General features: G+C 46.9%; 2 protein-coding genes across 2 annotated transcripts; both read right to left on the reverse strand.

Moving 5' to 3' along the window:
• Window positions 1-209: 209 nt before the first annotated feature.
• LOC137669654 (V-set and immunoglobulin domain-containing protein 4-like) lies at window positions 210-9,062 on the reverse strand. Its single transcript, XM_068411863.1, has 9 exons — window positions 8,977-9,062; window positions 8,307-8,429; window positions 6,356-7,678; window positions 5,131-5,487; window positions 4,241-4,522; window positions 3,657-3,725; window positions 2,791-2,904; window positions 1,941-1,962; window positions 210-1,015 (listed from the first exon to the last, which is right to left on the reverse strand). Exons 3-9 carry the CDS (start codon window positions 6,408-6,410, stop codon window positions 820-822), a joined length of 1,095 nt encoding a protein of 364 aa, XP_068267964.1. The 5' UTR covers window positions 6,411-7,678; window positions 8,307-8,429; window positions 8,977-9,062; the 3' UTR covers window positions 210-819.
• On the reverse strand, window positions 8,671-24,258 carry LOC137669653 (heat shock factor protein 3). The gene is made up of 13 exons (XM_068411862.1): window positions 24,103-24,258; window positions 22,573-22,681; window positions 21,084-21,211; window positions 18,802-18,926; window positions 17,880-17,955; window positions 17,088-17,149; window positions 16,549-16,630; window positions 16,146-16,279; window positions 15,074-15,319; window positions 13,655-13,760; window positions 13,041-13,106; window positions 11,808-11,874; window positions 8,671-11,221 (listed from the first exon to the last, which is right to left on the reverse strand). The coding sequence occupies exons 1-13, from the start codon at window positions 24,220-24,222 to the stop codon at window positions 10,890-10,892; spliced, it is 1,653 nt and encodes a 550-aa protein (XP_068267963.1). The 5' UTR covers window positions 24,223-24,258; the 3' UTR covers window positions 8,671-10,889.
• Window positions 24,259-24,414: the final 156 nt, after the last annotated feature.

Here is a 24,414-nt window from a genome sequence, read left to right on the forward strand (position 1 = left end):
GTTCCCTAACCTGAGGCTGACTACAGCCTACAAACATCACCTGGCACCACATCCAAAACCTACCCCAAACGCCAGCAGATTCACAGTGATTCCTCTGCTTTCAGGTGGAGGGACCTAATATGCTCGTAGGAACGCAGTTCCTGGGCACACACACATTCACACACACCCACCTTTAGAGACAAAATAAAGAGAAGTATAATAAAATCTACTAACTTTGCAGTCCTGAAGTTTAATGGTTTTCATTTGCAATAACCTGCATGTACATGTTGACAATTTGGTTTCATCCTGCCTTTAATCTGCCTTTCAGTGTCTTTAAGGGCTGTCTCACGTTAAAAGGACATTCTGCCACCTACGCAGCCCTTCAGGCCGACGGACGGGAGGAGACGTGCGATTCCCAGGCCAGCCTCCTCCGCGCTTCTTGCCCGAAGATGATGGGGATGTTGGGCAGCCCTTGGTGCTGGTCCTTCTCCCACCGCACAAAGGCTGTGAACGCAGATCCTCTTGGTCATTTCAAGCAGTAAGTTTAGTGCCGTGCTCTCGGCCTGGGATCTGCACACCCTGGCTTGCACAGGGCTTTCTTCGACAGCGGTGGTGAAAGAGAACCAAGAAAAGCAAAATCAGAAGATCTATACCGCTGTAACTGAAGTTCCTAAAGAGGTTTGCATTTTCACTGCAGAGATTGTTAAGGCTCCACAAACCGTGGAGGAGCAAAACCTGGTTGTCCAACCTATTTCTCAGAGGCAAAGGTGAACAGGAAGATAAATTTTGCCTGGATGAAGGTACTCTTCAAGACTGCTACCTGTGGAGCACCGTTGGTTCTCATGCAGTGTCCCCCACTTCATATTCAGATTCCTGGGTGTTTCCACATTCATATTCATTCTTTTTCATGTTCATTTCTTCAGATCTTTCATTTTTTGTGTGCTCCATCACGTAGTTGTTTTGAGTGGAGAAGATGGGTTCCTCATAGTGACCTGTACTTTCACTTCTTGAAGAAGCTGCTGCTCTCGAGTTATGGCTGAAATAAAAGTACAATATGAAAGAAAAGTTGCAACCAGAGTAGACAAAGCATCTCCCAGTCATCAAGATTTTGAGCAAGATTGTGGTCTGGTTCAAACCCAGGTACACCTGGGCCATTGGATTATGACAGTATTCTGAAGGAGAGAATCTTGTCCTTTGCTTCGAGGTGGCAGGAACAGGCTTGTGGAATCTAGTATCTTTGAAATGAAGGTAAATCCTCTGGGGAGAAATACCATCACACCGTTTGTTCAGTTGCTCAGGGTTCAACTGTTACTTAAAATGCTGCTTTATAAACTGCTTGGGAAGCACAGCACCTGGGCAAGCGCCGCTGGCATGTTCTACCACGGCACTCAACTCTTCAGCACTTTAATTTATATCTGGATAAGTGGTTCTCGTGTGTTTTGACTGGGTTATTAGGCTCTTCAGTATGGCTTGCATAGGTCACAGGTAGATCAGGATGCTGAAACCTGAGTTTAGAAATACCTATAACTTCCTGCCACAGCTACGACTAAAAGAGGCAAGTTCTGCCAAGGGTGTTTCAGGGATAAATCAGAGTATAGTCTGTGCGTCAGGAGCCTGAGCTCTCTAGAAGGGGAATGCCTGTTCTTTGCATTTGAAAAAACACTGGGTATTTATCCTTGGCAATGATCTTCAACAGGCCTCATTGGGCTGAGGAGCTAATAAACAGCTCTTGCTCATTTTTATGATTCTAATATTGCAAAGGAAAAGATCTTTCTTCGCACACTGTGTTGATGTGGAAAGCCCACATATCATCAGGTCAATACACTACTGAGCTAACTTGTGACCTCCTCACCCATACTGCTTGAGGCTTTTCATCTTGACAGCAAAGTAGCACCATTTTTTTTCCTGCTCTGATACAGTCCCCAAAGACTCAAATATGTTAGATAAAGGTTTATACTCACAATTTTACTTCATAGACTTGAGCTGGAAAAGAATAATCAGAAACGTGTGTCAATAATTTGCATTTACATTCTCAAAAAAGAATTTCTGCTATGTGTCTTCTTGATATAAGAAAGTGACCTCTGAAGACAGAATAAAAATAGGAATCTTAGAGATCATGTTAGGTGGATGACGACTCCTATTCCCAGGACTCAGTTCGAGAAAATGAAAACAACCCATATCCCAGATGTAGCACAACTGGGTCAAAATAACAGGCCCAAGGTCAAAGGTAAAGTTGAGTTTAGAAACTACAAGTTCCCAGTTCCCACAGTTTCCCTACTCATTAGAAGTTCAATAAAGGACAATTCAGAGAGAGGTTATTCTGGATTCCTTTAAAACAAAAAAAAAGAAAAAAAGGCTAAAGGAGTATCTGATAGTAATTATTATTAATTGGTAGCACCGAGTAGTAGAAAGGTAATTAAAGAAACAAAGGCACAAGGAGAATGCTATGGCCACCAGTATTAAACGCCCCAACCAAAACCCCAGTGTGCTCTCTGTACACTGCTGAGTGCTCTTAGCGAGAAAGGGGACTCCAGGACAGCGTCTGCCCAGGAGTTTTCTGGTATTGGTGCAGGAAGGACAGAAGCACGCAGTAAATATATCCTACAGTTGGACTAGAAAGGGAATGAATCTGTAGTGAAAGGGAGAACCACTGGTGGCCTCTTTTCCTCCGGGTACTGGCTAAGGGAAACGCCAAACAGCAGCTGGTGCCAAGGGGTATTTCAAAGCACACGGTACCAGCCCCATCCCCGAAACCCCTCAAAGGCAAAACCACGCACCACACAGCCAAGTTTCCCAGCACATTCCACTCACCATCTTTGGGCTTTCTGATGCAAACAATAAGGAAGATGACGAGGAAAAGCACAGCACCACAAGCCACAGCGATCAGGACGACCAGGTACAGGGACAGGCCACTCCTCGGGACATCTGGAAGGATACGGCAGCAGAGCTTCAAGCAGAGAAGCCCTCCCGGGTCACGGCGGCAGCTACACAATGCTGACCACCTCCCTGGGGACAGCAGCAGCCAGCCCTGCCCCAGGCCCGCGGGGCTGCACGGGACGTGCCTGTCCCTGCCCGTGCCCACCCTCACGGCACCTCGCCCGGTGGCTCCGAGCCCCGCGGCTGTGGGAGCCGGCCAGGCTCGCTGGGCGAGCGTCTCGCCGGGAGGCCGGGCCGCAGGGATGGCCCGCGGAGGCTCTGAACGCAGAGGGTAACTGGGGCTGCCAGCTGGGCAGGACAGTCGCAGTACATGTCATGAAATAAAGGGCCTCAGCTGCTCATTCACGGGTGCTGTTCAGTTGTATTTGGAACACGTTTAACCCACCACAAGCGCCGCAAAGCCAGAGGAGGTACAGCAGATCTGCCTGAGCTGCACACTGGGGCTTTTCCGCTGTTCCAGCTTTGACACTCAAAGAAAAGCTCAAAATGGACTGTTGGGGAACACAGCCACAACTCTGTATGCCCCAACCATGAAAGCTTTTTTTTTTTTTTCCCACCATAAAACCATCCAGAGCCATTTTAAAGAGTCACCGTGAATCACCAAGGTCCCTTGAGAACAGCCATTAATGCAATTTGCAGCCAAAAGACAAACACTAGTTTTGAGGCTGAGGGTACTGACCACTGAGCAGCCGGTTTGGGTCTCTAATCTCATTCTTAGCTTTGCTTTGCTCGCCACTTACCCTGAGTTGTAGAATTCTTTTCTGGATATCCCACACCATTCTCAGGAGTCACCGCTGTTACGGGCAGATCTGCAAAACAGGAGTGAAAGGCTCGTGGTGCATTTCCAACCCTCATTTCAGCAGCAGAAGATCTGGGATTAGAGCTGTAGGATCAAAAGAAAATGCCTCCACCACCTTTACAAGGCAGTGAAAACAGACAAACTCTAGAAATGAGTACTATGTATTTGCTATAATATATAGTTCTGTATATACACATTAGATAGATACTATCACACTCAGAATGAAGTCCTGATTCCTCATCTAAACTTGCTAAACTGCAACAGGCAGCATTACACAGCCAGCAAGGGTTTCAAAGAAGCCAAAGAGGAATAAATACGTGTTTTGAACACAAAACCTCTTCTCCATCAGAAAAGAGCGGTTCCTCTGAAGAAGAGGAAGGAGATTGAATACAGGAAATAAAATATGATAGAAAACCAGAGCCGGTGGTGAGAGGAGCTCGGAGTGCAGAAGGCCACGGCCTGTTGGGTTTTCTTCTTTCCGTGCCGTCGTTCTGGCATGGAAGGACTCCAGATGGGGGGACTCACCTCCCACCGTCAGCTCCACGGCGTCGCTCCGCTGCACGGCCCCGGCCCCGGCCCTGTTCTCCGCCTCGCAGTAGTACGTCCCGGCGTCGGCGGGCCGCAGGCTGTCCCACGCCAGCTCGGCCCCGCTGCCCACGGGCAGGGCTCGGCCCCCCGGGGCTCCCCGGAACCAGCGGTACCTGATGGGGGGGGACCCGCTGGCCACGCAGGTCAGGCTGGCCCTGGCTCCTGCCGGGAACGCCAGCCCCGGCTCGGCGGCCCTGATCACGGGCTTGGTCACGGCCACTGGAAGACAAAGCAGACGGGGCGCAGGTCACGCTGGCGCTGGCTGCGGTGGGGAAGGGCCCCCCCATGGCAGCTCTGGCTCTGGGTTTCGGTGCTTCCCGGGAGGAAGAGGGCACCGCTCTCACGTCACCTCTCGGCACAGGTCGAGCTTGGCTCAGCTGTGCCTGTACCAGCCACGCCGCCCATTGCACCTCCCGCACGAAGGCTGGCTCTGCTGGGCTGATGCCATCTCCGCTCCTCTATAAGTCACCCCTGCCCAGGCAAAGGGAGATCGGGCACGTGCTGATGAGGTTTGGCCAAAGAAGAGCAATGCAGTGACCCAGGGACCTCCCCTCTGCTGCGTGTCCCTTGGAAACTCTGAGCCATCGGACACAGGTAGAGCCAAGGACGAACTGGGAAGCAAGAGGCCACACATGCCCCCCAGCCCCCGAACTGCAGTATCACGGGCAGAATTCCTCTCTCTGACTTATTTGCTGCTTCTTGCTGGAGCCTGACACCGCTCAGCAAAGCGCTCCTGCATCGGGAGTGGGTGGTCACTACCCCCCTGGTCTGTTCCACTCCTCAGACCTTCCCTCCAAGCTCCTGCGCAGACTCCTTCCTGGGTTTACCTTTAACAACCTCCACTTTAGTGGTGAGCTCTTTGGCTATCAGGCTGTTGTTCCTGGCCCTCCAGGTGACGTGGCAAGTGTAGGTGCCCCTGTCAGAGACCTCCAGGTTCAGGATGCGGAGAGAGACGTTCCCTGGGGCGTCCTTGGGGACGCTGACCCTGTCCCTGTACTCGGACAGGAGAACGTGGTCGCCAGAGCCGTCCCTCCGGAAGACGGTGCCGGAGCTCTGGTCATGTACCACCGTCCACGTGAGCGTTTGCTGCACAAAGTCCTCCACGGGCACATAGGCACACGGCAAGGTGGCAGAGCCCTTCCACAAGCCTTCGATCTCACTGGGGCCAGTCAGGTCCAGAAAGGCTGCAGGAAGAGTGGAGCGAGAAAATTAAAAAAAAGCAATCAGGGTGCAGGCAGCTCCCGGGCGATGGAGCGGTGGTGGGAGCATCAGCAAGCAGAATCCACCAAACCCAGAGCACGGGCAGCCAGTGCAGGCGGCGAGGGATGGTCTGTTCAGGGGTGGGCTGACAAGAGATCCGGGTGGCATGAGGAGGGCAGACGGGAGCCAGCTGATTGCTGGGGCACCGGCGTGCGCCACCAGGCAGTTGGGCTCCCGCGTTCTGCCTGGAGCTCACCTGCCCGCGAACACCCGGCAGAGCGGAGGGTCAGGGGGGCTTTGCTGGGGAGCACCGCGCGGTAACGGCAAACCACGGGTTTATGGTTTCCTCTCCTCCGCGGCCCGAAGACGCTGCTTTTTCAGACCAAGCTGAATTTAAGCAACGGATCAAAGAAGTCTAAAACTCTTCAAATTTTCCTATAAAAATGAGGTCTGCTGCCTTTGTCCCAGCACATTTGGGTCACTGCTAGGGCTGAACCTGTGCTACCATAGATGCTCCTTTACCCTTTTCTCCCGGTTTCCAAACCTCGCCTCGCCTGGGAACACAAGAGCTAACCAGACCCTTTGTGCTGGGCTGCTCACTGTGCTCCGTGAAGCAGCTGTCACAAGCTTCGTTCCCTAAGCACGTGGGCAGCGTGTCCGCAGCCTTCATGCACCGTCTCACTCCGCAGCCACTGGATTTGGAACAGCTGGACGCCGAGCCAGCCGCATGCAAACCCGTTGGCCCCTTTGCCACGTTTCTATTCCCAAACAGACCCACCCCAGTACAAACACACGCAGACACGCCAGTGCCAGGGAAGGAGCGGCCCCGAGCAAACCTTCCCGTGGACTCACCGTGGCAGAAGAGGAGAGGACTCAGCAGCACGGCTGCTCTCACCAGCGTTCCCATCCTTCCCGCGGCTGCCGCTGCTCCCTCTCGCGTGGAACAGACCCTCTCTCCTGAGTCGGCGTCGATCAGGAACCTTTCCTTTCCTCGCTCACGTCGGCACTGAGAACCCAGGACAGCTGCTGATGGTTTTTCCTTCCTCTTTTTCAGAACAAAAGTGTCTCAGTGATGACGGTCAGAGGTGTGGGCAGAACAGAAGTCCTAAAGGAAGGTGGAAAGAAGAAATTTTCAGAATTACTTCTACTCTATTTCATATTTCCTGCTATGATGTTTCCCCTTCTGTTTTTTAATTCCATTAATTTATTTTAATTAATTTTGTTTCCTTTGTTTCTTTTTATTCCTAAGCACCTGTTTCTTCCTCTTTTCCTCCTTGCATTGCTTTCTAAATAGTGAGTTTTAACCTGCATGTTACATACAAGAAGGTCAGAGGGAGTACTCTGAAGGAGCTGAACAACCGAGGTCCTTGCTATTCCTTTTCTTACCAGCTTTTCTGTGAAGTTCACCACTGTATTTTAAATGAAAAGATTCATGAAACGCCCTAGATCTTTACATTACCAGTGTGAGACAGGTGATTGTTGTAGGTCCCTTCCAACGAAAATATTCTATTCTATATCATCATATCCCATTTAAGAGGTGGGAAATTTAGGTACACAAACCTGAAAACAAGTGATCTCCAAGAGCTGCAGGCACCTGGTTTGACCATCCCACTCTGTGTCACAGGCTGATCCTCCTTTCTCACATCGCAATTTAACTGCTTGGTTGAATTGCTTAATTGCATTCAATTAAAAACATGGATCAAGGCCATAAGCACCTGCATTTCCCTGTAGACTACTTTGGAAACAGGAAACCAATTATATGCCTTGAGAGAAAAAAAGGAACTTACCAAAGGAGAAAATCTTTGAGACTGTGAAATCGTGACTTCTTAACTGTAACGAGATGTGTTATTACTAATTATAGGTAGTATTAGTTATAGTTAATCTGTATGATTAAATAATTGAGCACTAGACCCATCTAGAAGTATCTGTTCTCTACTGAAACATTCTCAAGAGATTTTACGTGCCCTTTTCTGTCTTCTGCAGCTCTTGGTTTTTCTTACGCTCCAATGACAGAAATCTCTTCTGCTTCGTTCTATTCAGCCAAACGACACGAGCACTTCGCTATTGCCTCCGCATTCAGCATCACGTCCTCACGTGAGTAACCAGAATAACCAAACGCAGCCGACCAAGTCCCAGCCCATTCTAGAGCCCAGCCCTCCTTCAGCGACAGGGGCACTGTGGGGAAAAAATATTTCTTAGTCTTATATATGGCTTAAGGACAGCTCCACCTGCCTTGTCAGTTGTAGGCAGGTTCATTAGGCTGTTATGTAATTGAACATGAAAACCAGATTTGTGTATACACCCCTGGGAGCCCCGATATTATCTCGTTCCTTTTCTTTCGAGGTCTTTGCTTTCACTATGATTGCTTGCTTTTACACATATTCTTACCTCAGAGTGACTGATAGTTCATCCTGCAAAACAATGCTGCTTAAAAGTATATATGCATATAGAAGTGTGATTATTAACATTGATCTAATTATGACAATGTTATTGGTATGAGTTTGAATTTGGTTCTTTTCAGGTTATAACGTTCTGATCTCTGTTTCTCTGGAGCTGGAGATTTTACTATACACAATTTTCATGCCTTTATTTGGTTAGAAAATCTTTATATCCTTGTGGTTGTTTATTGGTCACAACCTAGAGAATCATCTGTTCATTTAATTTCTTACCATCTACTATATTTGCAGTTATACCGGTAAGTAAAGAGGACACCTAACCAGCTTAAGGTCTACATGCTTCTGAATATATCCTACTTGATAAAGCTGAGAAAAAGGTTCAACAGAGATTCAAGAGATTTTGGGACCTGATTTCACGTGCTGCTCCCTTGTAGCCCTGTATTCCTTCATCAGGAATTTTCCATGAGATTCAACTCCAGCCTGCAGTCACGGGGATGGGGAGAAGCAGGAAAAGCCTTTCTCAAAAATAACTGAAATGCAAAGGTTGAAATTGAAAAGTAACTGAACTGCTGAGGTCAGCCTGGCACCTGTTCTCAGAGCTGCCAGCCTCACCTTCGCATTTCAGTTATTTTTGAAGCAGCAGCAGTTGCATAACGAGACCCCCCAGAGAGCACTAAAGCTCTCCCTTCTAGAAAATCCAGTAAACAGGTTTGGGAAGTATTGGCACACACAGGAACACACAAAAAGAATGTACAAGAAACACAGCAATGGTTTGGCAATTCTTGAGTTTAATTACTTCAGCATGTGGCTTTTTCTTGCTGTTCAGCCTTCCCCTTTCCAGTGCAATCTTTCTTAGGCAACTCGCATAAATAAAAGCTTTTCCTAGACTAGTACATAAGCCAGACACAGATGCACAAGTTTTTATTTGCAGTTCTCTTAAGCCTTGGCTTCTTAACTCCTTAAGAGAGAACGTGTATTTAAAAACTATTATGCAATCAGATCAAATATCTGACGGTGAGATGCACTGAGATCAGAACAGGACAGTAACCCCTAACAGGAACTACACTTCAGTCTAACCTGCTCAGGAAGTCAGAGGAACAGAAGATCAGCCTCTCCAAGACCTTGTTGTCTGCATTGTGCTGTCAAACCAGCGCAGAGGTCTGGTTTTTACTGCTTCACTCTTGGCAAAATTGAGGCCTTTGGGAGGAAATTAAAAAAAAAAAGCTGACCCCAAGACAGATACTCAATTCATTCATTTCCCTCTCTCCCTTTAGCTCACGAAATCTTGAGACTATTGAGCCCTTTGTCTCAAGAAGCAAGCAAAAGAAAGACTAGAGAAGGCTAGAATAAGATGTACTTGACAACAGGCAATTTAAAAGGTACAAACATGAAGGGTCACGAGGTAAAGAACAGGTACAGAAGCAAGGGAATAAAATGACACTGTGAAGGCATTACACACGCACACTCAGCAGCAAGATCCTCCTCTGCAACTCAAGAGATTTGACAATGAAGCACAAATCCAATTAAGCAAGGCCAGCATAGATAACATGCATTATCTAAGCAGGCGTTAGAATACCAGATTAACTTGGATTCTCGAATATAGAAGAACTCAAAGCTTATTGGTTCAGAAACTTTGGAGAGAACAACGCCTGCAGGTAGCCTCAATTCCTAAAACTGAAAAAATTTTCAAGTAATTGTGCTGGTAGGAGCTATCACGTCATCTTATACAGCTGGTTTTCTGCTTGCCTCCAGCCCTCTTCTAGCGCCAACAGCTTTGCATCACTACAGCAAATTCAGGTTTGTGTGGGCTAGTGGTGGGCTGCTACAAGCTTGGTATCGGAGGAGGAGAACTTGCAATTCCACTGACACCAGGGGCTGATGTCTACGTTACAGCTGCTCAAAGAAGTTAGGAAAACAGCGTAGAAAGGAATTTTGGGGAAAGATTCTTTGATTAAGCAGACAGTAGTTTTTGTAATTCGCTGTCAAAGGACTCAAATGCATCTGGACAACTTAGCTTTAAGATTCCACAAGCAGAAAATTCAGGAAGAAGTCCGGTGTTCACATAGGGTCAGGTAACAAGTAGCTGCTGCAAGCAGAAGGGAAATCTTAATGTCATGTCATACGTCAATGCAAGTTACCCCACGACTCCTTCTCCCCCTCCCCAATTTTAAGGGCAGCTGCTGGACTTTGCTAGACGTGAATCAGTTCTGCTCCAAATTTCTGAGGACACGTGACCTGTGAGCTAGGTGCAAGTTACCCTAGAAGAATTGCCATGCAACGTGCATGAGAAATCAGCGTTATGCAGGGTGGCGAGCACTTCCTACCACAACACCTACACTCCGTGGCAATGGATGCGTGTCAGCATGTTAAAAAGTAATATTCCACAGTTAAAATGTAATTTTCCATAGGAAAAATGTTCCCTGTACTTAGGAACAAATCTAGGAGTACGAAAGTGACCTAAGCAGATGCAAACAATTGTAGCCGCAAACTATCAAAAAAGAAATCTCAAACTAAAAACATAATAATAATAATAAAAAAAAAAATCTTAGTTCCAAACAGTACACAAGCCACCTATTGAAACAGGCTCTCAGAAAGAGTAAACCTCATGTTTAAAATTACACACCACATTACTACCCAGCTAATAATAAAAAAAAAACACAACAAAAAACCCCAGCCAAACTTTACAAACAGGATACAAACGGATTTCCTTTTGCAATAAGGATATCGGATAAAAAGTTATGGAATACATTGCGGTATGTTTACAGGGAGGTTGATCTTCCCCTCTGCCCAGTGCCTTCACTCCCACCAGCTCTCGTTCTGAGCTCTTCAGTTCTTCCAGATGTGCTCTTTGCTTGTACAAAGAACTTTCTTTTGTCTATACAGAACGTGACACCCAGGAAGCAGGTGAGAAGAGAGCTAAAACTTCTTGCTGATCCATTTCTTTGTTGTCTATCTCACATCACTACGCCCGTTAGAGATGTTATTTGAGTTCAAGAAGTTTCTATCTCGGAGGCCTCTTCTATGAAGTTAGCAACAGGACTGAGGAGCAAGAGCGGAAACAGTTTATACTCTCCATTCCCATCTTCGGAGAGGAGAGGTGGATCACCCACTCCCAGAGCATCCAGAGGCTCTGCCTGGCTTGCTGGAGCCGCCAGCGGCAAGGCAGTTCCGCTGCCTGACGGAGGATGAAGAGCAGGTTTCTCCTCTGGGGGGGGCAGCAGAAGGTCTTTCGGATCCTCCATCTTCCCTGCAGCTTCACTTGAAGGTAGTTCTTCAAATAATGAAAGCAGAGGATTGGCCCTGTACTGTATCAGCTGCATATCTGAGGGAAAACAAACAGTTTAAACTCCAGGCTCCTGTGTCACGCAAGTGAAGGCTCTTATTCAAGACAAGGAAAACTGGAGAGGCTGCTTCAAAACCTGGTTCACTAAAGAAACCCACGCAGCTGAGCTCTGACAGGCTACATCCACAGCTGCAAGAGGGGAGCTACGGCTCCTGGGTCTGTGAAGATCAATATCTGACGCACACGTCAAGCCCCTAATACATACGGCATGCAATGGCAGCACTGAAGTAGTAAAGTGATGAGTAGCACTGCATTTGTGGGGGTTGTAGCCCCTATAGGAGATACTTCCACAAGGACATTTTCTGTTCTGCTCCCTATTTGTGGCACTCTGTCACATACAAGGAAAAGGAAACAGTTAACACCAACATGGGGCATAGGATGGGGCTTCTTAAGATAGAGGCACAACTTCATCAAGATCAGTGAAACATCCCAGTCTTCACAAAAATTTTAAGCCCAGACCAAAGGAGGAGATAAACCATACTACAGACTACAAAAATTCCATTTCAATACACAGTTTTGGAAGAGTTTGGCCCTGTCACAGCTCTCAGTGTTTCTTCCTGCCCACCTTTGCTTCCTGCTGTTTCTTTCTCACCGGCTCCCAGATCTTCAGTGGTCTGTGCCAAGTTTGCAATCTGAAGCAAAATGGACAGAGAGCAAGACAGAAGGCTTAACAACAACAAAATCCAAGTCTTCACTCACTGGTTAACAAAATTAGAGGTGACAGGAGGAGGAAAGAGAAATTAAACTGTTGACCAATAAGCCCGTTGTTGCTCAGGAGGGCCAGCAAACAGGAGCTCTCAGAAGGTGGCACGGTGAAATACAGACAAACTTAACTTACTGAGGCCAAACAAGCTTCTGACTATCAGATATTTATTTTACCTTCCAAACCAGAAGCTTTGTTATAGCCTGTCTTGTTGCAATAACACTGTTAAACATGATTTCATCAATATAATTAGATTTTGCAAGCACTGCTTGAACACAGCTGCATTTTACCTCAGTTGTGGTCTAAACTCTTATGACTGGGAAATCCTAGTTTAAATATTATTTCGGGACTACAAAATAAATGACACTTGCAAGGGTTTTTTTAGCATGAGTCAGTTTTAGGAACTGGACCAAGAGAAGTAAATTTGCACTGAACTTTTGTATGTTCTCTGAGGAAATTCCATACAGCAATGTTCAGAATAAATACAGTACATTGCATTGTATTTTTCATTTCATACTTCTCCTTCACTCTTCAGACAGACTGAAGACACACAATCTCATCTGAACTATAACCCCAGACCTAGTTATTACTTGGCTAAAAGACATCATGGGAATCCCTGAGGCTCGGAGAAACAAGCCAAGAAGCTGTTCTCACATACTTAGACCAAAGAAAGACAAGATTTTCTAGCCTCCTCATTCTGAACAGAAGGTACAGAAGTAATAGATAGGAATAAAAAAATTCCTCCATACAGACAGCTGATTCAACAGACCCCAGTTTGTTTCCCTCTGCCTTATGTTCTCAGGTGTATTCAGAAAGCAAAGAACATGTTACTCAAAGCAAAGTGGCAGTTTAAATCGGCCCAATGAGTGCATTACTGCAGCTAGGGACACAAAACTTGAAGTTATCCTGAGAACCCTCTTAAATTCATGTATGCCAACAGCAGTAACTGAAAACATTAAGTCCACAGGACTAGATAAAATGGCAGTTTCATCCTGTGCTATCAATGCAGTCCCTACCCTCAAATGGCATCAGCCGAAGTTTAGCTCTCAACGTTGTATTTACCCTCCCCGACATAGAAGCAAATCTTACTCTTACATTTTCCATACCAGGGGAAGTTTCCATCAAGCTGATATCCAGGGCTGGCAGCTCCGGATTAAGTGTCTGAAAATAAAACCAGATCGTGTGTCATATAATAAGGTTCTTAAAACTTCAGAGAGCTCCTGAAAGGACAGCAAGAGCCAGCACACTGCTCCATCCACTGAAGCACAGGGAAGGTGGCTCCTCAGGCCTACAGCAATATACTTTCAACCTGTGGCAGTAAACTGAGGTCACAGGAGAAGAAAAGGACATCATATTTCCCAGTGATTCCAGGTATATGGCTGAGTTTCATTCCATATTGTAATGCACAATCAAACACATAATCAGGATGTGATGATATGTGACAAAGGCCTGAGAAGTCAGTCCAACTTTTTCCTTTTCTTTCCCCCCTTAAGTTATGTGTAACAGAAATACTACAGAACTGAAAAAGGCTCTCAGTGTTACCTTGTACATTGTTAGACTCCTAGAATGACTGTGTATCTTTCTATCCATAACTATTCGCTTTTCAGGATTTTCTCTTGCCCATTACAACATGGAATAGAACAGTAAAATTTCATAATGCAACCTCGTCAGTATTTTTCAGAGATCAGAAGAAGTGAAGAGACACTCACATCGCTGAAAGCTTCAGAACCAAAGTTATACTGCTTCCCAGATAACATTGCTTGAAGTTCTTCAAGGCTGGCATCAATGCAATTAAGAAAATCCTGAATTTCTTCTCTGAAAAGACAAAATTACATAGTACTGTAAGAAACAGTCGGCAGTCAGGGCCTTCTTTTGCACCCTGAGGCAGGCTGCTCACAATCTGGGATAGCTTATTGCAAACGAACGAAACCACATTCCTGTATCACTTTTCATGGTCCAACTCTCTGAAGGACAAGGAAGAGTATCTGAACAGCAGGCATAATCATAGCTATCGTATCAAAAAGCAGTTCCTCCTTCCATGCCTACTTCCTCCTTCAGTTTAATATCTTGAATGTTCTCAGATCCCAGCCTATACACCAATGCCTGTTTGAACTAAGGCCTGATGCTTTCACCTGGGTACAATAAATGACAAGCAAAGGGCTGGAAATAACCTGGATCTGAAGGAACGCTACTGAGTTTGAAACATCAGGTTGTAGCCAAATCGTAGATGTTTCCAAGGACAGTGGGCAGGACAGAAGGGACAGCAAATGCAGTGCAAAGGAAGCTGCGTGCACAGCACCAGCACTGAACTCGCTGCGCTGCAAGCTGCCTCCTGTGCTGGAGTACTGGGCTACAAGCAACGTACAGCTCCAAGGCATTGCCCCACAGCCTGCAGTGCCGCTGAGGTAAGACACCACAGGGCCTTCAGATCGCCCTGAGAGCTGGGACACATCACCTCAGTACTTCCCACCTGAAGTTAACCACAGCAGAAGAGCTGTCAGGAGACAGAACCAAAGTTGTTCCTTGATCCAGCTCCCCCTGCAGCCACACAGATGACGCACTGATAAAGCTCTAGGGCCAGTGCAGGGCTGGGAACTGCTTGAGCAGCGGTGCTGCTGCGTGTGAAACCACAGCCCACGTGATTTTGATCCCACGGGTGAAAGCCTGACCTGACAATGCACGAGGGAAACGAACCTTTGCACAAATGAGGGGCAAAGAAAGGAAGCAGCAGCGAAACAACATCAGACCACCACCGATACAAATCCATATCCAGTTCTCAGCATCAAGGCAGCACGTGGTGCCCTCCTGGAATCACTAACCTTGATCTGCTGTTTGGCAGCAGTTGTATCACCAGCTTCTGGCACTGCCAGACTGGCTGAGCTCACCAGTCCTCAGACTGACACTTCAGAAGTCAGGCACGCTCGTTATCAGAGACGTGACAGATGAACTTGTCCTGCTTTTAGTGTATGATGCTAACACTGGTCTTTTTCAAGACGTACTAACAAAGGGGCAGAAAATTCAGTTCATCAACAACATCTAAAAAGCTAATTCACTATGTTCTGCTAAACGCATGCTCTAAAACTTTAGACACAATATGACAACAGCGTAACAGTTTCCAGAAACAATACCTGTCCAGTAAAGGATCACTTTGGTTTCCAGAGTTGTTCTCGTTCAAGATGGAGTCAATCACTGACACGGGGTCTTCTGGAGCATGAGGCTGTGCAGTATGGAGTTCCACAGCAACATTTCCTATTTCACTGGATTTGTTGACATCATTTATGTGAACTGGTGGGATAGGTTCTGCACAATTTAACTGATTTGGCTGCGATACTTGACAAATAGGTAAGCCAGGATCCAGAGCTGCCTGTGTCTCTCTAAAACGTGACCCAAAGAGAAACAACACACAGGAGAATTCACCAACTGTATTACTACTCATTGCAAGTTTAGTCTGTCAAATAAGACACCTAATAAGGTCAAGCCAGTCAAGGGTTCCAATAACGCACAGGTCTTTAGAAAAAGAACGAAAGCACCTTCCTAAAGGCAGATGAAAAATCTCTTATTACAGCTTATACAGATAGCATGTATCAGAGCAAAACACCCCATTTTGCCAGACCAAAGGCAGCACAATAGTACATGGACATTAGGCAGGAGGGAAACTCATAACATAGTGTCTCAGGAAATAAAAGATTCCGATTCGTTCTGTATTTCACTCTGGATGTTAACAACTAATCTGGTTTTCACAGGACTCTGAGGCCACACAAAAGAATGCCTTCCCTCCAGCTACGCTTAGCATAATATTAGGGAGAGTAGTACTGAAACTGAAGACAGAACTATACACCTTGGTTTGTCTGTTAGCAAACTATATACATTTTGGTTTGTTTATTAGTAAACTATAAATGCATGCGGGTCCCTGTTCAGTTGAAACATTAAGTATGTGCCTACTTGTTGAATAGGCAGAAAAGCCTCAGCAAATTGAAATCCAAGTGCCAACCAGCTTGACAGGCCTTCAGGCACTCCTGAGGAGACACGAGCTCTTAAAAAGCTTCCCTGACCATGACCAATGACAAAAGTCAGCCTCCAAACAGGCCCGTCATGCACAAATAGAGGAAAAACTCAGAGAGGATTCATAGGGATCACTTACACTAACATAACTACCTAGTTAACAACCTAACGTAATACTTCCACATCCTTCAAACGCACCTGGCTCTGCCGCTCGCGTGTGCCACAGCAAGGAGACCATCGGTGGCATTTTCCACGGTGTCAGTGATATCTCGAATGATGAGACCTGTACCATTTCCATCCTCATCATCTGCATCATGTTCAGAAAAAGCCATCTGCAGGATAAGCAAACAGAATGAGTAAACCAAAAGGCCTGACTGTTTTGGCGTTGAAGCTCCATTCTTCTCGCAGCTTCTCTTTCCTGTTCAGATTCCATCTGTGACTAGTTGTACTGATTGGCACGATTTTACAGAGCAATGCCTTAAAGCTGCCCGTTTCAAAACGGAGTGCATTTGTTCATAACATTAACAGCTGTAAAAAGGACGTTGAGATCACTGTGTACAACCCTGTCCAACCCATTCCCTCCTTCCCTGGCAAGACTTACTGCTTGGCCGCTCTCCACAGGTATGCGAACATACTGACGGCTGTACTTGGAGGGTGAAGCACCCGCAGCATCCGTCAGAGACCTGAGACAAAGCACGGCTTTAGTATATGGGTCTGCAGTAAAAGCTGTAGCAATGCCAAATATGTGCAGTAAGAACTATAATTCTTCCACTTCTAAGAAAACGGGCTGTTGGAAATGTTTTCTAGCAAGCGTACTGCAGACAGGCTGCATTCTGAACATGCTTTTTGTTTTGAAAAAGCCACATTTGCACATTTTACAAGAGTTACCATTTCTGATAACTGTGCACTTTGAAATTTCAAATGTATAGTATATTCTCTTCCCACCCACTTTTTTTAGTGATAAAGAAGAGGAAATCTTTATTTCATGCTTTATCCAATTTCCTCAGGTTTCTCAAGTTGGAATAAAAAAATACAAGTGATCAAAATATTCTTTACACACTTTAAGAATCTTGCTTCTAGAAGCTGATTTATCCCTCTAATTCACATCTGACACTGATTTGTGATCTATCCAGTAATTACCTTTTTCTTTTGACCCCAACAATATAATTTCCTCGCATCAAGCTTAGTATAAATTGAAGAATCTAAAAAGGAAAAACAAAAAGCCAAAAACAAGTGGTCAGCATAGCAATCCTAACATTAATTAAGATTTTACTACAAAATTATGTAGTTATGTGATTGAAATTATACAGGTAAGTTAAAAATCCATTTGTCTTCATGTCTTAAAAACCAAAATGATAGTTACAAATGGCACTGAAAAATTATCCCACTTTGACAGTTTGGTTTTGTTTTTTTTTTTTAATGTAATATAACACCACAAGTCACCAGAGGATTCCAGACCAGAAACAGCTGAGGGATAAACCAGAGAAAATTTGTTCCAGTGCAGAAGCTCCTAGAGTTTCTGGGTTCCAAGTTGACTTCTTGAGTGGTCTAAGTCTGTCTTGGTCCGAGATCTTTCAGAGTCCATTCCACATGCCTGCATTCTCTCGCTTTAGGCTCCTGTTACCATGCACTGCCTCCAGCCCCACATTTACCCCAGGCCAGCTTCATCTACTGATTTCTCTCCAAATAAGATTCACTGAAATTTCAAACACACTGAGGTTCTTTTTACTACGACTTTTCCTTAGTATTTTGCTTGTGGTTCTTTGCTGCGCTACTTCTGGGACGCTCAGGAACTGTGAACATTTTCTTTGTGCTGTATTAAATAGCCTGTTCAGCTCTGTGTCATTTGTCATTCTACATAAGCAAAGAATGCCATCAAGTATCACAGAGGCAGGAGTAAGGATGGTAGCACTGAAGATGCTGCAATGGTACCTTAGACAGCAGCTTCTGTTGTTGACTGTGCTTCTGCCTTAGAACTGCCACTTCTTTCCACAGGGCCTTATTTTCTCTGCAATGCAGAATAAATCAGAAGACAGAGGATGAACAGAGTTTACTTTATATGCTTTAGTTTTACAGCTTTCAAACTTTCACAGTACCTTGCAGGACCAATGGCAACATTCCTTCCACGGGTAACTAGCAATCGGTTAATCTGATCCACCAGTATAAACCCTGGGTTAAATTAACTCTATTTTCCATCAGGCAGGACCAAACACTCACTAATAAGGACATTCTTATCCTCTGCTGCTCCACCATCACCTTGATCTGAGGTATTCCTTCAAAGTCTCAAAATAAAGACGTGGTGTTTGGAAACAAGCCGAGTGTAACACAGTTCACCTCAGAACAGTTTTGAAGGTGTGTTTGGGGTTTTTTTTTGGTGGTGTGTGGTGGTTTGTTTTTTTTTTTTTTTAAGGAACAGGGGGAGTGGAGGGAAGGTATCTCCTGAACTTTGGTTGATACCTGCTTGCATACCAATGATCTGAATGAATTACCAGTGCCTATACAAAAAAGATCTGAGGGAACAGAGATGAGGATGTGCAAAGTCCACTTCCAATTAGAAAGAAAACCAAACGCTAATTCTCTCTCCCTCACTGCATCTAACCCTGTCTTGTGTTTAGAACAGGAAATGCTTTGATCGCCCTAAGGAACTACTACAGGTGATGTCAACCAAAATGAAATCTCAAGATAGTCGACGAACTCTCAGTGTTAATCTCTGGTCTGTTACTGAATTGTGAAGACAAGCAAGATTCAGAATGTTGTGTGGGGTGGAATGGGATTTCTTAGGAAAAAAATGTAAGCTGCATTAGATACAAGCAACATTCAGTGTGTAAGTGCCTCTGAAACAGACAGAGTCTACCTCTTCATGTTAGCCAGTCTGACATCCATGCTGTTCTGCTGCTCCCTCATTTCCTGGACTTCAGAGAGTACTTTGTGCAAATCCTCTGTACACACCTTGAGATCCTCAGTTCTTACTGCAGACACCTAAAATAGGACCAGATTACACATGCTTTACTACGAACAGTGCCTCACACACTCCTTTCTACAGGAACAGTGTAGTTAGTCTGTAGAACAGGTACAAACTCCATTAAAAGATTAGGTAACACCATAATTCTTGTGTGTCACAAACACCTCCATTGCTACAGATGATAGTCCTTAGGACAGCCTCAACTGTATGAAAAAAACAAGATGCTCATGAAAACATGCCATTAGCATTTTGTATGTGCAGACAGCAGATTCACCACTGTAATTCATGATAAAAACCTACCACTGACTGAAAAGGGCCTTCCCTAGGGGGTTCTCCCTGACAGGCCTGGTGACAGCTTGCCCTCTAGTGTCAAAGACTAAGACACCAGCCAATGACAGTGGAGTAAGAACGAGATGATGGCTAATATACAACTCAGGATTTTGAAAAAGATAGGTCTGAATGACACGTCCAGGTTTTGTGGGCATAAGTTTAAAAATCATTTAGCCAAGTACAGACCATAATTGAACCCAATGGAGTTGCACCAGATAACCACCAGATGTCCCTTCCAACCCACAGCATGCTACCATTTTTCTTATTAATCTACTAAATCCCAAGAGGGAGAGGAAAACATCTGGTATGAGCCTGCTGAAGTGCTAGAGAACCTCCATGCAGGCTGGCTCACAGGTCCCTTTTTTCCAAAGAAGAATGGGGTGGTCAGAGATGGAGCTATGGTGGGGTAAGCTGTATCCCAAATGAAATTCATGGCTGGCTGATCTCTCTTCAGCATACCCCCTCCCTCTCCATGGGGAAGACACCCAAAAGATGCAGAGAGCAGGTGGAAATTTCAAATGCAGTCAGCCTGCCTCTAAAAAAAGGGCCAAATTAAAACATTCTGCCCAGTGCAAGGAATTGCTCTCTTCAGTCTCTGACTAGATAATAAGGGTGTCAAGACTGAAGCACACCAGCAGAGCTAACAGTAAAAGGGAGCAAATAAAGGAAGTCCTGCATTCAAGCTTTCATTCTTGTTAGAGGCTCAAAATTCAGTTTCTAACCAGTACTGGAATACAACCCCATTCCAGGCAGCAAAAGAGCAAGGAAAAACTAACGGACGTTTTGCAAAAAACCCACTAACATTTCCTGTGCAACAAAGAATACGTTTCACCAACCTATTCAATAGCTTCCTATGAATGTCCTTGGCATGAACAAGAGCTTTTGTCTTTCCATCTAGAATACTCCACCCAGTGCAACACTCCTGGGATGCCTGGTGCTACACAACGTCATCAGCTGACTGCCCCGACATACCAGCAAGCACAGGCCAAGACAAGTTAGCGATTACAGCACTGGGGAAGAGCACAGGCCTGAGTCAGAGAAGCAACTGTACACCTATATTTAATCAGCTGTGATTCTGAGCAGAGACAGCTCAGTGAAGAATCAATCAAAACACAATTGTGACTCTCAAGCCTACCCCATGCTTTTATTAACTTGGGCAATGTAGCTACCACATTATGGCATTCTAACGAAAAGATTCTGCAGTTCAAATGTCAACATGATGTATCATGACACTCTCTTTCTCTGGCAGCCAGGATATTATGGACTGTAATGTGCCAACAGAGGATAAATATCTGTGCAGAAACAGGTCAGACAAGGCCGGAACGTACAAAAGAAAACTGGGAAGTGCTAATAAAGATGTAGCTTAGTGGCAACATCGTTTTGGCGGAACAACGTAATTTATGCAAACTCACCGACATGAACTGATTACTGACGCCCTTGCTAATTTTCAATGAGCACCAAATTGAATTGTATTTTCTTTCACTTCTTTCACTTTGTGACTCTTTCCAACTCTGCTATGCTTGCAGAACTGAAGACCGTGGTAAGCTGTAATCGTGTACACAAACTCTCTATGGAAAAAGGGCTCCAGTGTGACAGCTATGAAGACTGTGGTCCTACTCCAGTGCGTTGCTAAACAACAGCAGGGTGTGTTTTGTCTACAAGCTGGCAGGAGGAGGCCAAGCCAAGCATTAGCCTGGCAGTCAGGAAGCAGTTACAAAGGCTTGCTGATGCACAAGCTTGCTTCACAAGGCATTTGTTGGCTACAAGTGTTTGAAACCTCCAGACATGCTCTTGATAAGCTACTTTTCATAACAAAGTGAAGTAAATACATGCTTAGACCGTACCTTGCGCTTGATGTTTTCCAGTAAATGTGCCTGCCCTTGCTTGAAGAAAGGGTGCTGGAACTCAATGACTGAGCCTTTCTCTGCTGTAATCATCCCATTCTCCAGAGCAATCACCTTCCTGAAACCATCTGTGGAGAGGCATTAACAAAGTCATTTCTTTCAGTGCAAAGCTGATTGTTACAACACGTAGCTGAAGAAAACCCCCAGGCTACTGAAATACCTACAGCACTACAGTTACTGGGAGCAGAAACTATGAAAACCAGCCAAAGCAGCTTCTGTGGTGCCCAATGATGTGACTGCTCCGATCTTCACAGCCAGAGAACAGGCCACAATACCATTAAATGACCTCGCAGCCTGTATGAACAGCACGCACGGCAGAGGCCAGCTAGCGCCTGCAAGCAAGACAGTGATGTCCAAATAATCACAGAAGTTAGTCAGAAGTAGGATTTGTTAGGACATCTTGAATAAAATCTTGTCCCAGTGGAAGCAGGGGAACAGTGCACCTTCCCTTTCGTGCCTATCATCCCAGACAACTATATACTATCCTGTACCTCCTGGGTCTACAGAATAAAGGAAGAGAAATTACTCCTCAGCCCATGCAAACACATGCACACGGAGCACTTTCCCCATACCAGACTGCCTGCATGAAATAAGACATTGCCAGCTCTATTTCCAGCACTGCTTCAAGTACCACGGGGTAGATGCAAAATGCAGTTGACAGACCGACCAATATCCCTCCTCGTTCAAGTTTTTAACACAGTTAATGTATCCCAGTTTCACTGCGCCCCAACAGCACCATCATTAGAACACTTTATCAAAGCTAGGATGGGTGCAGCAGGAAAAGGGGGCTGCCCTGTGTGTCTTCATAGGAACATTTGCATTTTAGCATTTACCCTCGCTACAAGGCAACTGATAATTATTTACTACACCTCTGAATCGCCCCCTCACTCCAGCTGCTCTGCCTGTGCAAGCTGTACATGTGTTATATAATGGATGCTACATGATGCTCACAAGTTGAGCCCAGAAAACATGGGCAGCTTAGTCCAGCTCGATCCATCAGTGTGACTAATCTTGTTTCAACACAGCAATGCAGGCAACAGCATGATCTAGGCATTTTTTTCCTACACTAGATGCATGGGTGTAGATATGGCCTTTGTTCCTCTAGGTATGCGTAAGTTTGCTGTCACCATTACCATTACCACTACCACTGGAGCCAAGTGAACTCTACCCAAGCTTTAGGTAACCAGCACGTGAAACAATATTTTTATGGTTGTTGCTCAAAAGGACCCGGAGCTGAAACGCAGAAAACAAAGACTAAGCCAAGCTCTACTATTATTCTTTTCTTTTGCAAAGCAAACTCGAGACCAGAATTCAGGTTTTCAGGGATGAAAGACCTGCCAAGTCAACCGCCTTGTTTAAGGAAATTCAAATCGATGCCAAGTAGCAATGAACTTGGCAGAGAGAATACGTAAGAACAGCTGATGCTTACACATGTTAAGCTGTCGTATGAAGCTGGAGATATTGTTGTGTTTGAAGTACTTGGGGAGCAGCTCCTTGGCAAACCTCTGCTCATCCAGAATGCAGAAGTTCTCACCATTCTAGGAAATAAGCAAAAGTAACAAGTCAGAGAACAAGCACAATTTTTCTAAGGTGTTGCTCGGAAGTCAAGGCTATAAACGAACAGAGACAGCTCCTACAGCAGGCAAGGGCAAAACACGCAGCAAAGGGAATTGTCTGTGTGAGCACTTCTGAGTACCTGGGGCTGCACTAAACAGTTTGAATCCAAAAAGACAGCTACCCGGAACACTCCTACTGCATGGGGAGCTTTTAAAGCCCTCAAGTTTTGACCTTAATCCAAAGAAAAATCGTTCTAAAACGCCACGTATCTGCTGCTCTCTGCACCCCCAGGGAACACAAATTGTGCCCCTGCATGACGGGTCGCGTGCCATTAGAGGGCTTTTATCTGCGGTGGCCAGAGCTGCGCGCTCCAGACGAGATCCTGCCGTTGTACGCGCTGTCACCACTAAAAATAACCCAGAACGCCGCAGAGTAATGAGAGCTCGGCCAACACAACCCAGCAGAGAAGGGTGACCGTGGCACGGGCAGTCTCAGATTTATCGTGTTCTCAACCTCAAACTTCCTGACACCGGGCAGGTCTTTGTAGCGCTTTTATGCCGTTCACAGAGAGAACAGAGATACCGTGCTGCTTTTTGTCCTTGCCAAGGCCAAACCTCTGAAAAAAATCCACAGATTTAAAAATCTGACAAAACAAACACCGTGTTTGTGTCAGACGCTTTACTGGGCTGTGTGTGTACCGTCCTGTGCCTGCGGGCACGCGGGGCCCGTCTTCCTCATCTCCGGGGGAAAAAATTAAAAGTCAGTTACTTCTTAAAGTGATTTTTCTACCGAGCGTCACCGCTTTGGGCTAATTAAGTGTAATGTGAGATTTTAAAACCCGGTTGTGCCCCGCCGCGCAATGCCAGCTCCCTCTGAACCGCCACGCGTGGCCGCTACGGCCGGCACAGGCCCCCCCCCCGCCCCGCCGCGGGGGCACCGGGCCCGGCCCGGCACAGGGCCCCGCCCGCACCGGCGGCAGGCCCCGCCGCCACCCCCGCACCTCCCGCCCGCACGAACGCCCGCCTCGGGTGCGGCCGCTGCCGGGGCCGGACGGGGGCCTCGGGGAGCCCCGACCCACCGGCTCCCCAGGGGAGAGCAGGGCCCTCCCCAGCCACCTCCTGCCCCTCAGCGACCCCCCCGGCCCCACCGCCCCCGCCCCAGGACCCGCTCCCCGCAGCGGGGCCGCCGCCACCCCCCGCCCTACCCGCAGGGCTCCGCCTCCCCGGCCCAGCGCACCCGCCGGCCCCCCGCGGGACGCCCAGGGCCCTCCGCGCGCGCTTCCCCGGTCCGCCGCCCCCTCCACTCCACCCCGGCCCCGCCGCCCCTCGCCGCAGGCCCCCCCTCTCCCCGCCTCGCGGTCGGCGGCGCCCGGCCAGGCCAGGGCCCCGCGGGCCGCCCTCACCCGGCTCCAGCAGATGGCGTCGTCGCTCTCCGGGTCCTCCACCAGCGCCCAGAGCTTGGCCAGGAAACCGGGCACCGGGGCGGCGCCGGGGGCGCCGGGCAGCGCCGACCCCTCCCGCATCCTCGGCCCGGGCCGCGCTCCCGCAGCGGGACCGGAGGGCGGGGCGAGCGGCGGCGGCCGTGACGCTGCGCGGGGCGGTGCCTCCGGCCGCGGAGCGCGCTCATTGGCCCGTGCCGCCTGACCCCGCCCACTCGCCGGCCTCGCCCGGCGGCTGCGCGCGTGACTCTTGTTGTGCTCCCGAGGGAGCGCGGC

This window comes from Nyctibius grandis, chromosome 13 (genome assembly GCF_013368605.1).
Source record: "Nyctibius grandis isolate bNycGra1 chromosome 13, bNycGra1.pri, whole genome shotgun sequence".
NCBI classification, from domain to species: domain Eukaryota; kingdom Metazoa; phylum Chordata; class Aves; order Nyctibiiformes; family Nyctibiidae; genus Nyctibius; species Nyctibius grandis.